A 15,955-nucleotide genomic window follows, 5' to 3' on the forward strand; every position below is an offset into this window, starting at 1 on the left:
TCACATGTTATATGATCACATGGTATATACTCACATGACTTATTGTCAGCTGATAACATATGGAACTACAGTGGTAGGTATTTGTTCATCATCTAAGCATGTTAATGTATAGTCATGGAAAGTAATGCATTCTAATGTAGACTAATGCAACACTTTCCTATAAGAGGATGCACCAGCACGATTGGCGAAGGTTTCATGGATTCTCGGGTTCATGGGTTCACGGGTTCATGATGCATGGGTTCATGATGCATGGTTCCACAACTGGTTGTATCTGCAGACATCTTCATTTAGAGATCAACTTTTCACGATAAAAGTCAATTTCGTTCTTATTGTTGCTTTGTCTTTCCCAACCGTTAAAAATGAAAATCTGTCTAAAACAAAAACAGTAATCAAGAACTTTGTTTCTGCATCCAATTTCTTCAGAAATTTCTGGGAAAACTTAAAAAAAAGCCGGATATCCATCTAATTCATCCTAAATTTGCTCATCTTTCTTCCTTTCCATAATTTATACAACATCAATACTGAACTTCAAATGACCGCATACAACTATCATATGATACTCCTCCCTTCCTTCCTCTCCACTGTTTCCCCCACGCCATCCCTTTTGCAACTAAAAACCACTGCTTATATAATATTACGACGCACGATATCATTGTACGTTTAACATCCATGCCGCACAATACTCCTGCACCAGGTTAGAACGTCAATCCCGAATAATGGTAGCGCCATGCAAAAATAACCCCCCCGGTACCCCTCTCCATTGTTCATATGAAAAGGAACAATACGTACCCGATCCCTGGGTAGTCCGCCCAGGTACTGGTACTGGTGGCGGCTCGGGATACGGTTCCGCCTGTGCAGCGTTTTTAGTATACGGTTCCATCAGAATAGAGTTGCGAATGAATACGAAACTCTATGGGTGTTGTTCTGTCCAGGAGCCGAGACACTAGGTCAATGAGAAATGCGGCCGGTTCCACGGCTGGCACTGAAACTGTTGGAACAGCAAGATCCTCCTCGGTCAGCCTTCGCCTATACTTCTTAGCTGTTACATCGGCCCACATTCCCCTGGGCCATAGTATCACTCCTTGCCCCCAAAGTAGACGATCTACAACATCCAGAACTCTATGTACCGAAGATCTTTTCCCGGCCCAAATGGGACAAACATCCTTGCAGCAGTATTTCCCGATTAGTATAGATGCGTGCTTTAATGGTTAGTGCCGATATACGGCCGACGTCGGGGGGACCATGAGAGAAGGTGATAACGTTGGGTCTAGTACATTGTGTGGACCTTCTCTAGGGAAGCGGGAGCCACAAGGAGCGACAGAATTGTTGGCCATATGTGTCAGCAAACAATGGGGAATAATAGAAAAAGAGAAGGTTCCGTTCGGTGTCTGAATTCTGTGTTAACTGTGGATATTAATTACAATAATTATTAATTAATGAACAATGAAATGAACTAATTACAGCACACAAATTGGCGAATTATAGCAAATGAGAGATAACATCCCACCAGACAAATGCAGACACAAATCGCTACACGTAGCACGGTGGGTTAATACCTAGTCCTAGAATTTGTCCTAATAACCCGAAGATCGACATTGCACTGGTATTCCAAAAGGAGGAACCAGAACTATAAAAATCTAGTAAACTAGACTAATTAGGCCCAAAAAGGCCACTACCGCCATCCCTAAACAGTTTAGGGCGGGGGTACCATATCTGTGTAATCTATACCCGGGACTAGAAGTTTTGGGAAGATTGAAGTTCTCGGGGGGAGGTGTATAGCCTTGGGCTCAGGAACTGGAGTCTGGAGAGCCCAATGAGGAACCCAGGTAATAACTGGAAGGGGGTTGCTTCGAAGCCTTGTGGAGAGAGACTAAGCCTGTCGAGGGTGACACCAACATAACGAGAGATTCCCTCTAATGTAAGCTTTTCACTGGCTTGGCAATGAACTCGTAAACCAGTACCTCTTGAAACGAGTGCTCCACCGGTAGGTCCAAAGCAGTAGTTGCTTCAAGCAGTGACCGGATTTAAATGAAACATGTAAGGCACCTTAGGCTGGGCAGGACGTCAATGAATCGGTTGGGCATAGTGGTTGTGCCGTTAACGGCGGGTTTGCATTCCCGTGAAATAATTGCTGCAATATTGCAACCTCAGATTCGAGTTAGTTCGTGAAGGTGGTATTTTAATAGGCAGATGAAATCGTTAGGGGCGGAAGGATGTAGATGAGGTGGTTCGCTGCTTCTGTGTTCTATTAGTAGCCGCTGTAGCAGTTCTTAGTTCGAGGGGAACCGGTTTAGGTGTGGGTGTGGTGTGAAATCTAGTATTGGTTATTCATAGCATTCTTGTTATTTGGTTGAGACTGGCCCTGGGTATGAGTAAGGAAAAGCAAGAAAATGAATAAAGACTCTGTTGAATTGAGAATTAGTGAACCATGAGGCACTGCTCTATGAACTACAAGGTCAGTTCACTGCTCTATCAACTACAAGGTCAATTCACTGCTCTACACCATCATGGTAAATTAATACATATATTAACAGAGACAACTCGGAGCTCATCCGTTACGATAAAGAACCCATAAGCCCTGGTGTCGGTTTTGATTTTATTAGAATTATTTTCAGAAAGCGTGATATCAATTATTCCTATGGTTGGGGGTCATTATGGCAGCTATTCTGCTCGTGGTGAATTGAAATACGTCTCTTTCTATAAGCAAATCGTAGTCGTAGTAATACATAAAGGCAGCTCCAGTCAATGGGCCACAAATAGTCATTCTGTCATAAGCCGAGAAGTAGGCATTCCTACGATTTGATAATTGATACAAACCCCAAGTCGTTGTGAACCCAGTAGCCATGCAAATTGTACATATCTTCATTAATGTCAATTTTCAGTATTTACAGCGATCATATTCAAATGTCAAACTGGTCTCTCTTTGAATATTCTTTGTAATTCGGAGGTGAATGTTTGTCTTTAATCGATCAAGCTTGAGACCGAAATCTTAGTTTTAACAGCCGGAGGACGAAGTGAATCGTCCAATTTCTTGCTCTCATCGACGTCCATATCCACATCAACGTCATTCTTGTGCTTTAAATCTATTTCTTCTTCTTGAAGAGCTTCGTGGATCAGACCGTTGCTCAATGAATGCTCGTTCTTGAGTCCATTGTAGTTGCTAATAGGAGAAGTTGTAGAAGAGGCAAGCGTATTCAAGTTGCTGCTATTGCTTGTGGTATTGTTCAAAATCGAAGTTGTCAGCGAAATAGAGAAACGAGTCGATGGTGTCAACGAAGGTGAGTTGAACGATGAATTTTGGGAAATGTTACGCTTGTGATTACCATTCACAAGCCCGTCTTTGTTCAGAAGTGAACTTGCTGCTGCCTGGAGTTCCTTAAGCGGGTTAGGGAAGAAGTCTGGAGCAATAGAACTTGAACGTCTTGACGAGTTGTTGGTGGAGTTCAACGTAGAAAACTCAAAATGCGAGATTGAGTTGTTACGAGACACCTGAGAGCTGAGCAATAAAGGTGAACCATAGTACGACGGAGAGATGGTACCAGCGCTTCCGTTGGTAGCGATTCCCGAAGCTGAGCTTGAAGGAATGGCGAATGAAGCATTAGGAAGATTTGGGTGTGAATGATGAACACCGGCCGAAGCAACTGGTGTAGGTCCCTGTTGTGTATGAGAAGTATAATGAGATACTATGGTATTGGTTGTAGAATGGCGTCTACTGATAGGATCGTCAAGCAACCTGCGCTTATTTGAGGACGAGATTGGGGGTAAAGTGGTGAAAGTGTTAGAGTTGATATCGAAACTGGCAGAACGTAACGACAGCAGCTTTATTGGCAGGGTGTTTGGGTGAACATAACCTGTTGGTGGTGGAGTATGAGCCTTGTAGCCATTGGCAGTGTCTGGTTTACCGAACATCGAAGTGTTGAACGAAATCTGTGGAAGTTGGGGTATCTGGGGAACCGTCGAGGCCACTGGAGGAGCCAACTGGGTGGTTGTGGTTGAGCTTGTGTTTGTTGTCGAAGAAGTGCTGTTGTTCGTTATGGCATACGAAGAGAGAGATGAAGCAGGGGTTGTGGTGTACGCTGGGCCGGCCAAGTTGATCGTAGACGAGTTGTTGGAGGAGGAGGAGTTGGTATTATTGATGTTGGTGCTATTGTTAGAGCTGTTGGAACCGTCGTTGAAACTTGTCCCCGAGGAATTGGAATGACGATGGCCATTTCCATTGGAATCAGGCAAGCTAGCGGAGCTTTTATTGTTCTGAGACGATAATAACGAAGCAGACACGCCAGAATTGCTGGAAATACTGCCGTTATTACTGTTTTCAGCGCTGTTTCCAGTGCTACTTGATTCACTAGGAGTACCATTCAAACCATTCGTTGGAATGTGACCATTTGCTACACTAGCACGTCTTCTTCTATTGGCACCTCCATTCCACCAGTTTTTGATGGCATTATCGGAACGGCCGTTCAAATGTCTGGATATTTCGGCCCATTTCTTTCCGTACTTGGCAACCAAACTTTCTATGAGTTCTCCCTCTTCAACTGTGATGGGAGAACGGTTCAACGAAGGCTTGAGGTTCTGATGGTACCGTTCACGGCATTGCTTCGGGGTTCTTGTAGCAATGGAGTTGGAGATTCGCACCCAGTTTGTTGGCCCGAAGATGTTGATGAGGTCCAAGAGCTTCTTGTCCTCTGTAGGAGACCAAGGGCCTCGCCTTGTGGATGCTGAAGTAGCAGAAACCACCGCTTGATTAGCGTTATTGACTGCCTGGCCAACGGCATGTTGGAGCTGGTGCATTTGAGGTGGTTGTGGAGGGAACTGGTGCATCTGAGGAGCTTGTGTAGCCGGGTTGGCGTAGTAGTAGGTATGGTTGGGGTTGTTGTGATAATTCATGCTTGGTATTATTAGTGAATAAATACGGTTTATGGGTAGGGAAAACCGATTTGCTCGAGGATTCACGGTATTTTCACCGTTTTGGGCAGGGAACGAGTCGTGAGCAAGAATAGCAGTTGTAAGAAGTCGAGTTTACTTCTTTTGGTGGTTTGTAGATGGGGAAATCCGAGGGAAATTGAAGAACGCACAGCGGCAACAGTGGAAACCAGGATTGCGAGCGTCGATTGAACCCAGCAACGGCGGCTATCAAGAGGAGAGAGAGTTCACAAACGTTCAGAACTCAGCAATAGCTCCTTCGGGAAGGCAGTTATATGAAAAGTGGGTTGTTTGGAGGTTTCTTGGGGGAAAACCTGGCACGATGGGAGGCCTCTTTTGGTGATAATTCTTCACTGGAGAGAATGGTCCGAGGAAAACGATGATTTGGACGGTTCCCGTAGAGAATAATGTGGTTGCTGTTGATGGCAAGGAAGTGGTTGACAAGGACAAATAGTCAAATTTGCTCCTTTATCACTGTTCTGGTGGGAATTCTGGTGATGCCGTGGGGTCCTCTCACTATTTATTAAGGGGAGTGAGTATATAGTTAGTGGCAGAGTAGTAATAGATGGTGAAAAAGTGCCAGGAAAACGGGATTTCGGGGCTTTTGGCGACAGAAGCAGTGGATATTAGGGATGTTGGCGGTCCTAGGAAACGGGCTACTTTGCTGTTGTAAAAGAACGGTGTTGGTGAAAGTTCGTTTCGTGGGGGCTTTCGGGGGGATGTGCTTAAGGAGCAAAAAAAAACGGTGAGTGCAAAAATTTAGTGGGGCTAACTAAAAAGTGGTGGTGACGAGGATTTGGAGTCCGGTTTTTTTTTGACAGCAGTTGGTGGCAGAGATGGGAACGAGTTGGTGAAGTGGTTGAAGCGGCGGGGATCCTTTGAAGTAGAAAACAGGACCGGATCTGGTTGCTACGCCTGGTTCGTTCTTTAGTGGATTCCCCAGTGAAAGATGCAAATTGTCAGGGGAACACGGCAGTTTTATATAACCGTGTGTGGTTAATGCTGCTGCTGACGGGACTCGGTAGTTTTTTTGGGTGCAGGGAATATTTTCTGTCTGAACGGTGAGGCAAATGCGAATGCGAATGCGAATGTAGGTAGGAGGTGGGAGGAGGGAGAGTGTAGGAGAGTGTAGGAGAGGAAAAAAAAAAATATGGAGGAGCAGGAAGCGGTGGAGCAGACAGGAAAAAGGAAAGGAAGGAAAGGAAAAGGAACGGAGAAAGAGAGAGCACGACAGCGACAGCGACAACGAACAAAAAAATAGACAGTGGATTAAATTAAAAAAAAAAAAGAAGTTGAGAAGATGTAGACTGTACAAATAGACATAGAAATAGAAATAGAAGAAAAAACGAATTAGAAGGAGCTACAAGGGACTAGAAGGAACCACAATGAGCTAGAACGATCCTACATGAACTACAAGCAACTAATACTCTCCCGAGTTAGCGTGAGCTGGCAAGTAGAAGTAGCAGGGTGTATGAAAATGATGACGGATTGAGTGACGGAGTGGTCTTTTTTTTTTATTTTGCTTTCTTTGTCTGATTCTGTGTGTTTTGTAGTCACTCTGTGAGGTAAGTATTCTGTGTGTGCTTGTGTGTGCTGTGTGCTGTGTACTGTGTGCTGTGTGCTGTGTGTGCTGTGAGTTCTGTCTGTCTACCAAAAAAAAAAAAAGGTGCAGGGTATGGGTTGCGGCTAATTTATTTTTCCATGGGAAAAAGATTGGATCGGAGCAGGAAGATCGAGACAGATGGAAACTGGCAGATGGTGGAGACGGAAACGGCTAGTGAAAACCACGAGAAACGAGAAACTAGCCAGAAAATGAGGAGCAAACTAGTGCGTTTGACGCTAAGGAGAAACTGCTAAACCTTGGCCCAATCAGTATTGGGGCAGCGCGGTGCCTTAGCCCGACTCGTGCCGATTCTCCGTTGTACCAGGTTAGGCCTGGTCCTGTGGTAGCCCAGATCTCATTTTTTTTTTTTCATCTAGGACCTTCCTCCAGCCAAAAAAGCTAGGCCTGCATTTCCCTCTCCCACAACGGGCCAGTGTCGTTAGCTAGTTGTGTAGAGAGTAAGGATAGACCGGTGTTATTGCTAGTACAGTGCTAGTCTCGACATTTTCCTGTAGCTCGGTGGTTAAGTGCCTGTTTGTCGTGAGTCTACATGTACATCTATCTAAACCGTCCGACAAATACGAAATGGGTAAAATGAAGTTTCTGAGGCGAAATACAGCGAGAAACGTATCACGACCGTTTCAAACCATCACGTCCATGGCATCTTGGTGGGACTTGGCTTGCTGATCAACCCATCGCCAGGTCATAGTTACACCCCCGGGGTGGTCTGAAATTATTCGGATACCTCTTGAAAATGCCGTTTGGTTGCCGTTTGGTTGCAGACGTTTCCATAAAAGATGCTATCAAAGACATGGATCAGTCAAATAATACTGGAAGTATGACGGAATGGGTGCTGCGAAAGGAATAAAAGAAACGTTTCTAGCAGCAAAATTAAGAAATTAACTTCACCGACCGGTTAACAGCGTCTACAATGGTACATAAGGTATGAGGAAAAAATATAGTTTATTGTGCAACGCTTGTCGATGTCGAGTCAGGAAAAAAAGAAACCTCCCAAAAGCTTAGTTTTGGTCCCAACAGATGACAAAGTTCTCGAAGAAGAACTCGAGAAAAGTCGAAGATGGCGACCCCATTTGGCATATCCATGGCTAGTTACCGGAAACCGGGTCTTTCTAGATGTTCATTTCATGTTGTATCTCTCTCTGGCACATTCTGCTGCTAGACTGGCTGCGTTCTTGGATTTACCAAAATCTCGCATTTGACTGTGTCGATCGGTCCTAAAAAAATTGAGTGTTACGCCCGGCTACATGGTAACGCCTTCTGTCGAATATTGTACACTTGCATTTCGTTTTTCTGTGGAGGAGATGACAACATAAGAAAATATCCTAATAACCTACCTCAACTTGAAATGAAACCGCCTATCACATCATTTTCCATGGAAAGTCCAATCCAAATCCCTACCCATCAGTAAGGGGATCACTTCACTACACACACCTACGCTTGAGGAATAATTCGAGGTCGGGCCCATTTTCTGCACTGAATAATCCAAAAGAAATACTAAAAGCCATAGAAACATGCCGAAAATACATTGGGCGGCTAGTAATAATAATTAATTTTTTGCGATAATTACATGGGCTAAAAATAAGTCATATGAACCCAGATTTAATGAAGTAGTTAGATGTGGATTGAATTAGATCAATCTATGGGTATGTACCGGCTATGTAACTCCAGACCTTTTGTGTAATTTGCGAGGGTTTTGGTTCATAAATGCCTTTGAATTAAGGTTTGGGAAAAGATGTTTGGAGGATGTTATTTTCCACATCGCCAAGGTTAGACCTTTCGGGCTGGTTATGGCAACGTCTTGACATACAATCCTTGGTGTAGGTGTAGACGTTGCAGAAACAAAGAACAGCTGACCCGCATCTGGAAGGTCCATCATGTGGCTTTCACGTTGTTTTCTGTTTATTTTACCCAACCTTCCGGCAATAATGTGTGTTGACCTTATTCTTTGGGTGCAATCTTTTGGGGCTTTTTGGGGGAGCCTGGTGTGAGGAGTGGTACAGTATTATTCAGATGAATGTCGCACCTCTCTTCAATAGATTTTCTTTTGATAGCAGTAAAAACGACTCGCGGGAATGTTAAAAAGAGACTGGCCCTTGGAATGAAAGTCATTCTGAGAAGCGAAAAAGAACTCTTTTAATGAAATTGTTTATTAACTAACTAAGTAATATAAAAGTCTTCCTATAAACTATATTAACTCTTGCAAATAGTGTAGCAATTCACTTGTTGGGAGTCATTTTAATTCGTAGAGTGGTGAATTACATTGGCTTGTGCTTAGCTTAAATCTACCAGAAAGAAAGTTTAAATATGTGCCCTATTCTCCCACAAAAATAAGACACTCCCTGGTATATGATGACGTTGAGTCATCCGAGATAAAGCTACAGATAAGTTTCAGAATTGTCCCATGGTTACTTGTCACTTCTACAAGATTAAATGGCTTCTTTTCTAAGCACAATTCAAAGCAATGAACTGAATGTCTAATACAATTCTGAATGTATGGTAGGAGAACCGTCTTTGCAGCCTCAGTAATTCTAGCAGATAGGGTATTTTTCCCAAGAAACCTTTCTCTTTTGAGCTTCGTCTTTACTAAATGCCAAAATTGCTCAATAGGGTCTAGCTTTGGAGAAAAAGGTGGTAAATAGAGACATGTGTATTTCTGTCTACAATAATTCTTGGGACTCTTGTTAATACTATCCTTTATAACTACGACTTTATTTACTGGCGAAAAAATCCTTCATAATTTGATCAACAGGCAGAATTAACTTCTCTCAAGAATCAGCAAATAATAAAACGATAGAGCGATATTCATATATCTAAGCAACACTATTATTCAGTGCTATAGCGAAGACTTCGTTTTATTTGCAGTAACAAATAACGTAACGATTTGTTTAAGTTCTATGATTTGACAAATTTTCATACATTTAAAGACATATTCAAGAAAACTGTGGTGCAAGGTAACACCCATAAACGTGCTATTCTTTTTTGTCACTTCAAGACATGTAATAAATAGGAAAGACAATAATGTTTTCATCACAGAAAGCTATCTTAAATGAAACAGGGAAGCAATATTATGTGGAAGGATTCAGACATTCGGATTGAAGAGGTGCGACATTCATCTGAATAATACTGTACATATTATCGTCAAGTGGGGGAGGGTAGTTTTCCCTAATTGAGAAGAATCTCGGAATGACTGTATATGGACCCGCTGCTGCTGGGTGTACCCGTTCTAAACACCACCCACGCTCTTTGGTTGAGGTTCTATTGCACAATTGGGGGTCCTCGGGGTAATAGAACTCAGGTGACCAGTGTTCTACTGTGGTATTGTTACTCCGCTATTTGGAGGTCTAATTTATTACTTCTAACCAACACAGTGCTGTTGGTTCCTACTTTCTAGTTCCTTTGCATGAACGGGGCGTGCTTCCGGAAAATGCGAGTTTTATTAGTCGTGTTGCTGAGCTTTGTCCTTGTGCTTAATGCAAATATGTGCATGTATCATTGTCGGTTAGTTTTGCGGGTGGGAGTTTTCTTAACGCCTTATGAATGAGGTATTACGGCAAGGACTTCTTTCACCGTAGGGCCCTTGTAGAACAATGACAATGGGATGGAAGTGCCCTACGGATAAAATCCAAGTACTCCGTGGACTATCAGCTGATGCCACTGTTTGTACAACGCACAATTTAAGCTTTGGATATAAGCTTTGTAAAAATATGATGCTCGTTCATTTCTCCATACAAGATAAGTCGTCACCAGACTACCTCATGATAAGATAAACCTCCTTGCAATATAGGGCTCATAATTGCTTCTATTTTTCTCGCCAGCATTCCAACGGGTGACAATTTCAGTTAGAAATCATGGAAAATCTGTTGGAACAAGATCCACGCTTTCCCAACTACCTCCATCGATAAGCGATGATCCTTATCTTTTTTTTCTTTCCGTGACTACGCTTTGCTAGGCGCAGATGCACCTGGGACAAACTTGCCCATTTCAGCTTAGAGTCTACCACTCTGTTTCATTCATACGGCGTAATCTCTCTTGCCTTCGCTATTGCACTTTGGGTTTCTCAGATATAAGAAAGTAATAACAACAAGGAAGAACGCCTACATCGATTACACATCAATTTGTTATGTACAATGGTGCACTGCCAATGCAAGGCTCTATGCTTCTACAGCTTCCGGATCAACCGCAGCTCTTCTTTCATGACAATCTGCCGCTTGAAAGGGAATGAACATCTGAAATTTTTTAATTTAGTAGCGAAAGAATATCTTAATGCATCTTCTAGTGGAAATGTGAGCTTCCATAGTCTAAATAATTTCAGATATTTTTTTAGAAAGTCCCGCTCAGAAAATAACACTAAAAAGCAATTGGATGAATAAAACCTTAAATCGTGGTTGGGAATATTTCCCGATCACGTGACATGGATTAACCAAACGGTTTCCTCTTTCAGCAAGGCTAACCGCTCAAGATGAGATGCACATGTATAGATCTGTAATGAGCTTTTCCGAGGACGTCTTTGTTATTGCATCTGAAGGAGTATTATTTAATGTTAGAAATATAGTTTAGGCGTCTAGTTTTAAGTTAAACAACGTCGATTCAACAACGTTGCTATTCCAGTCAGCTTTTCTGTCTGAAGTGTCTGAAAAATAAGTACGTTATATTTCAAAAACGTTTATGTTTTTAGAAAATATGAAATTGATGCAAATTGGATTTACGGTTCTATATTTGGCGTTGACTCAACATACCAAGCTCTTCTCTTCCCTTCTGGAAATTCTTCGAGATGAGCAATTGTAAATCAGACAGTACTTGCAGATGTAATTACGGCAATATTTATTATTCTTTACATATGAAATGGTGCAAAAAGCGCTGAAGGCTATTCAAATTGAATCCCGTAATTGAATACTTGTTCGTAATTAGTATGTACAAGATGTATATAGATCCGAATTTGGAAGATTAAACGATATTGGGAGCTGGTGACGCCGCTCAGCTCCGCCACAAGACCATTACGAGGCATTCTTTAGGTGATGTACCGAAGGGCATTCTATCATTATTACGAGTGCCCTGCTTCCTTTCCTAAATCTCACTGCAGAGTAGATCTAGCTTTAAAAGACGGAAATGTAATCTCTTGATGGTTCTTGCTGTGCTCCGAAGTTGAAATTTAGTTCCCTGGCATTCTTGGTATGTTGGCTTGGGTTTCGCAAAGGATTTCCAGTCTTTTGAACATGTCTAAATGTCCGCAATCCAAAGTCAGTTCTTTTCTCTAAAAATCTTTTCTTGCAATGGCCGTCATGACTTATATATGACCGTCATGACTGATATCTATTATCCATTGTCTTGCTTTTATTTACAAGTAGACATTAGTTTTATAAGCTGAAGTAGCCAATATCAATATTGGCACCAATATCTGGCTGCAAACTATATCATTTTTTTGGTTTTAACAACTTGTGTTCTTCTTTCACTTCATCTCTTCTTCATATTCATCTAAATCCTCGGGCTCGTATATCACTTTTACCATGAGAGAACAACTAGGGCATACTGCAATTTCTTCCCCATCTTTCAAATCATCAAAGCTAATGGCGAACCTATCTCCACAGGGACATGGATATTGGAACAACTGAGTAATAGGGTCGAACGTGAAGTCCTCAATCTCTATTTCGTCATATATCGTCTCCATTATTACGATTTTGCTTTCTTTTCCTTGATTTTTATGGTAATTGATGCTCTTTGAACCCTTTCACGATTACACGAATATAATACAATTTGATCTCAATAACGCCAGATATTACGTTCTAAATGCGCTATTTCTACGCTTTAAACGGCTGGATCTATTTCCTGGTCCCTTATATTATACAAAATCTATTTCAAGGGTCGTAACACAACAAATAGGATCTCCTTATAACACTTTTCACCATCATAAACCTCATAAGATCATTCTTTAGTCATCAGTCTTCTTAATTTTTTTTGGTGTATGCATGCCAGCAAAAGAAACCAAAAGAATGCGGGTGTGCGCTACCTCTTTTTCCACTACTCACCACCAAACGCACCACCCAAACTCTAGAGACATAACATGTAAAATATATGAATGTCGCGAACCTGAACGAGGGCTCAAGCCCTAAGTGTGAATTTCGGATCACGTGATACATATTCTCAACTTCTTCGTTTTGCAATTTTTCATGGCATCGATATTTCCTGCACACCGCTCCGATCTCATCTCCCATACACTCCTCCCTCCGTCTATGTTCCTCCAGGCAACTACCATCCACCATACCCAGTCTCCTTTCCTAGTAACTCAACTCTGTTAACTATACTGGACTGTCTGCACTCTCCAAGTTCTTACCCTCTTGCGCTGTCTCAGTTTGGAAAAAATTTCATTGAGCATTCTCTTCCACAGAAAAAAATTTTAATAGTTAGTTTTCAATATCTTTTCAAATACTTCTGTTCAACAGTGATATTCTAAAGTGTATGTGTACAAATAGCTAGGCAAAGCTAAAAGGTAGATATGACGGGAGTATCCACCGCGAGACGTGGTTGAGAAGGAACCAGGAAATGGAAGGAAGGAACCAGAGAAAGGATCAAATCTAGAGCGAAGGAATGAAAAGTAAAAAGAATACCATAAGAAATTCATTCCACTGTAGAACGAAAGCCAGTAATGAATTGCAATGAGAAGAGTATTAGATAGTGTCAGCATAGCATACGAATTATTGGCATCGGGAGTCAAGGGCTTGAAATCAGATCAAAAAAGCGATTTAATGGTGGGCAATACCAATCAAGAGAAAATTTTCAAATATCATTAAACCAGTAAGAGTATCCACATTGAAACACTAGGGTCAACGAGTAGGCATTAATTGAATAAGATAGTTACAATTTGTATTGGTGTTCAATGCAATAGACCGGCCACTCAGAATATTTCATCCACACGAGCAAAATTTCCAATCCTATAAAACCATAAATTTCGAGAACCAAATTCCTAAGATTCATTTACTTTTCCTTCTTCTTCCATTGTCTAAGTGGATATCATATCAAAACATTTGAACAAATTACTAACATTCTATAGGTAAAAATGGGTATTTCTAGAGATTCACGTCACAAGAGAGCTGCTACTGGTGCCAAGAGAGCCCAGTTCAGAAAGAAGAGAAAGTTCGAATTAGGTAGACAATCCGCTAACACCAAGATTGGTACTAAGAGAATCCACTCCGTCAGAACCAGAGGTGGTAACCAAAAGTTCAGAGCTTTAAGAATTGAGACTGGTAACTTCTCTTGGGGTTCCGAGGGTATCGCTAGAAAGACCAGAATTGCTTCTGTCGTCTACCATCCATCTAACAACGAGTTGGTCAGAACTAACACTTTGACCAAGTCCGCTATCGTCCAAATCGATGCCACTCCATTCAGACAATGGTACGAGAACCACTACGGTGCTTCTTTAGGTAAGAAGAAGGCCCAAGTTGCTGCTGACGAAGACGTTAAGAGATCCAGAAAGGTCGAGAGAAAGTTGGCTTCCAGAGCTGGCCAAGCTGCCATCGAGTCTGCTGTCGACTCTCAATTCGGTTCCGGTAGATTATACGCTGCTATCTCTTCCAGACCAGGTCAATCCGGTAGATGTGATGGTTACATCTTGGAAGGTGAGGAGTTGGCTTTCTACTTAAGAAGATTAACTGCTAAGAAGTAAGCTTGTTAGCTCTTATACACATGTACCATCAAAAGAAAACCATCATTCCATTTCTCTATGTTTAAATATTAATACAGATTTGACATTATCAGATTGTGGGTGGTGTAATAATGGGTTTGTTCTTAGTCACTTCGAAATATATAACGTGTAAATTAACTGGAAGGAAGAAGTAGATGAGTAAATGTAGATGTAATTGTGTAAATGCTGTTCAGCATCCGAAAAGGGTTAGGAGAATAAAAAGATTTGTAACTTATGTAATTGTAAATACGACTCAAGACTATTGGGAGCTGCTTCTTGTTAGGCATTTGTTTCCTGGAAATCCCATTTCTTCATGATATCCCCTTCGCTTTCTACAGTTTCTACAGATTCATCGACGGAGTGTCTTTCAAAATTAAAGGAACCTGTTTTGAAGGAGAAGTTAGGAGAGAATGTGATTTTCACATACGCCAAAAAGTGAGCTACGATAAGAGTAGCCTAACATAAAAAAGGTGAACATATAGCATTTACCAGCAATTGCCAAGTTCACAGTTATCGTAGTAAAACTACAACTACAATGTCGTCCACGGCATAGGTCATAATAAGGGTTAACTTACGTCGTCTTGGCGCATTCTACAGATTTCAATTTCCATGGTAGTAGCGTTTATTACATGGTTTCATTATTCATATTTCGTTATTCATTCATCACGCATTTCTCATTGTTCTAAATAGCTGTTTCAAGGCTGAAATACTGTTAGTATTAACTTCTAATATTGTATTGGCGTCATTTTCCTTTTCCTAGTCGGTATTTCACATCGTAAATCAGAATTGAGACTGCGTTTATCGTTCATTAAGAATCAGTACAGGTCTGTGTAACATTTTATTCATCCTTTAAAAGAGTATTGATGTGAAGACAACCACCCAGAGTTAGTCCAGCACAAAACGCAATTTTCATCCGTTTCATGTGCTGAAAAGTTCAAAACATACCTATTGAATTCCCCTATTTCCATATTTCCACTAAAACTTATGACTTCTTAATCAGAACATTCCTATTTACCTAAGAAACAAATCATTTAAAACTATTCATAAAATTGAAAAATCTGAAAATTTTTCGAACCTTTACTATCCTTGTCCGGGTAACCCTTCCTCTCTTAAAATTTTGTTAGGAGGGTTTTTCCTAAAGAGTAGTTAGGGAGAAGATGGAGAGACGACGAAGTTTGGGTACTTTTAAAGTGAAAAATTACCTGAAATTTGGGAAATTCTTCTATTAGTAGTTTATTAATAACTTCTTAGTCTTTTTCCTCCAAAAAATTGAAATCAAATACAGTAAAATACGATGACCCCATTGGTCCTCTCTCTGTATCTACTGTTTCTTGTCTAACAAACTACTATACTATTCTATATACAATACTATACTATACTGTATAATGTGCTATATATACAGTCCTACTCTCCATAGTACAGTGTGTTCCATTATTATTCAAACTTATAGACACTAGAATTGATCCATATTAAACCCCAATAAAGTGTTCATACTACCCTTCAAGAACAATTAGTACTGAGAACAAGAAAGTTGTTTTATATAAATTATTTCTTGTTTTACAGTATGTATTTCTTGTTTTATAGTATGACCCAATTCGAGCTGCAAATTCGAATTAATATTGAAACCACTCTATTAAAGAAATGCTGACCGTAAGTCTAGACAAGAGAATAAAACAATAAAACAATAAAACAATCCTCGAAAATGCCCTCGAAAAAGACCTCGAAAAAACTTC

General features: G+C 41.0%; 3 protein-coding genes across 3 annotated transcripts; 1 reads left to right on the forward strand and 2 right to left on the reverse strand. All coding sequences in view use genetic code 12, as the record gives it.

The window, feature by feature from the left end:
• Positions 1 to 2,961: 2,961 nt before the first annotated feature.
• On the reverse strand, positions 2,962 to 4,821 carry RJT20DRAFT_91691 (uncharacterized protein; the record flags this gene model as incomplete). The annotated part of the gene is made up of 1 exon (XM_064921389.1): positions 2,962 to 4,821. The coding sequence occupies one exon, from the start codon at positions 4,819 to 4,821 to the stop codon at positions 2,962 to 2,964; it is 1,860 nt and encodes a 619-aa protein (XP_064776050.1).
• Positions 4,822 to 11,993: 7,172 nt separating this feature from the next.
• Positions 11,994 to 12,212, reverse strand: KTI11 (Kti11p; the record flags this gene model as incomplete). Its single annotated transcript, XM_064921428.1, has 1 exon — positions 11,994 to 12,212. One exon carries the CDS (start codon positions 12,210 to 12,212, stop codon positions 11,994 to 11,996), a length of 219 nt encoding a protein of 72 aa, XP_064776051.1.
• A 1,200-nt stretch (positions 12,213 to 13,412) lies between these two features.
• Positions 13,413 to 14,436, forward strand: RPS8A (40S ribosomal protein eS8). The gene has a single exon (XM_064919508.1). The coding sequence runs from the start codon at positions 13,599 to 13,601 to the stop codon at positions 14,202 to 14,204; it is 606 nt and encodes a 201-aa protein (XP_064776052.1). The 5' UTR covers positions 13,413 to 13,598; the 3' UTR covers positions 14,205 to 14,436.
• Positions 14,437 to 15,955: the final 1,519 nt, after the last annotated feature.

The sequence above is a fragment of the Scheffersomyces xylosifermentans genome (genome assembly GCF_036884685.1).
Source record: "Scheffersomyces xylosifermentans strain CBS 12540 chromosome Unknown RJT20scaffold_2, whole genome shotgun sequence".
Lineage (NCBI taxonomy): Eukaryota > Fungi > Ascomycota > Pichiomycetes > Serinales > Debaryomycetaceae > Scheffersomyces > Scheffersomyces xylosifermentans.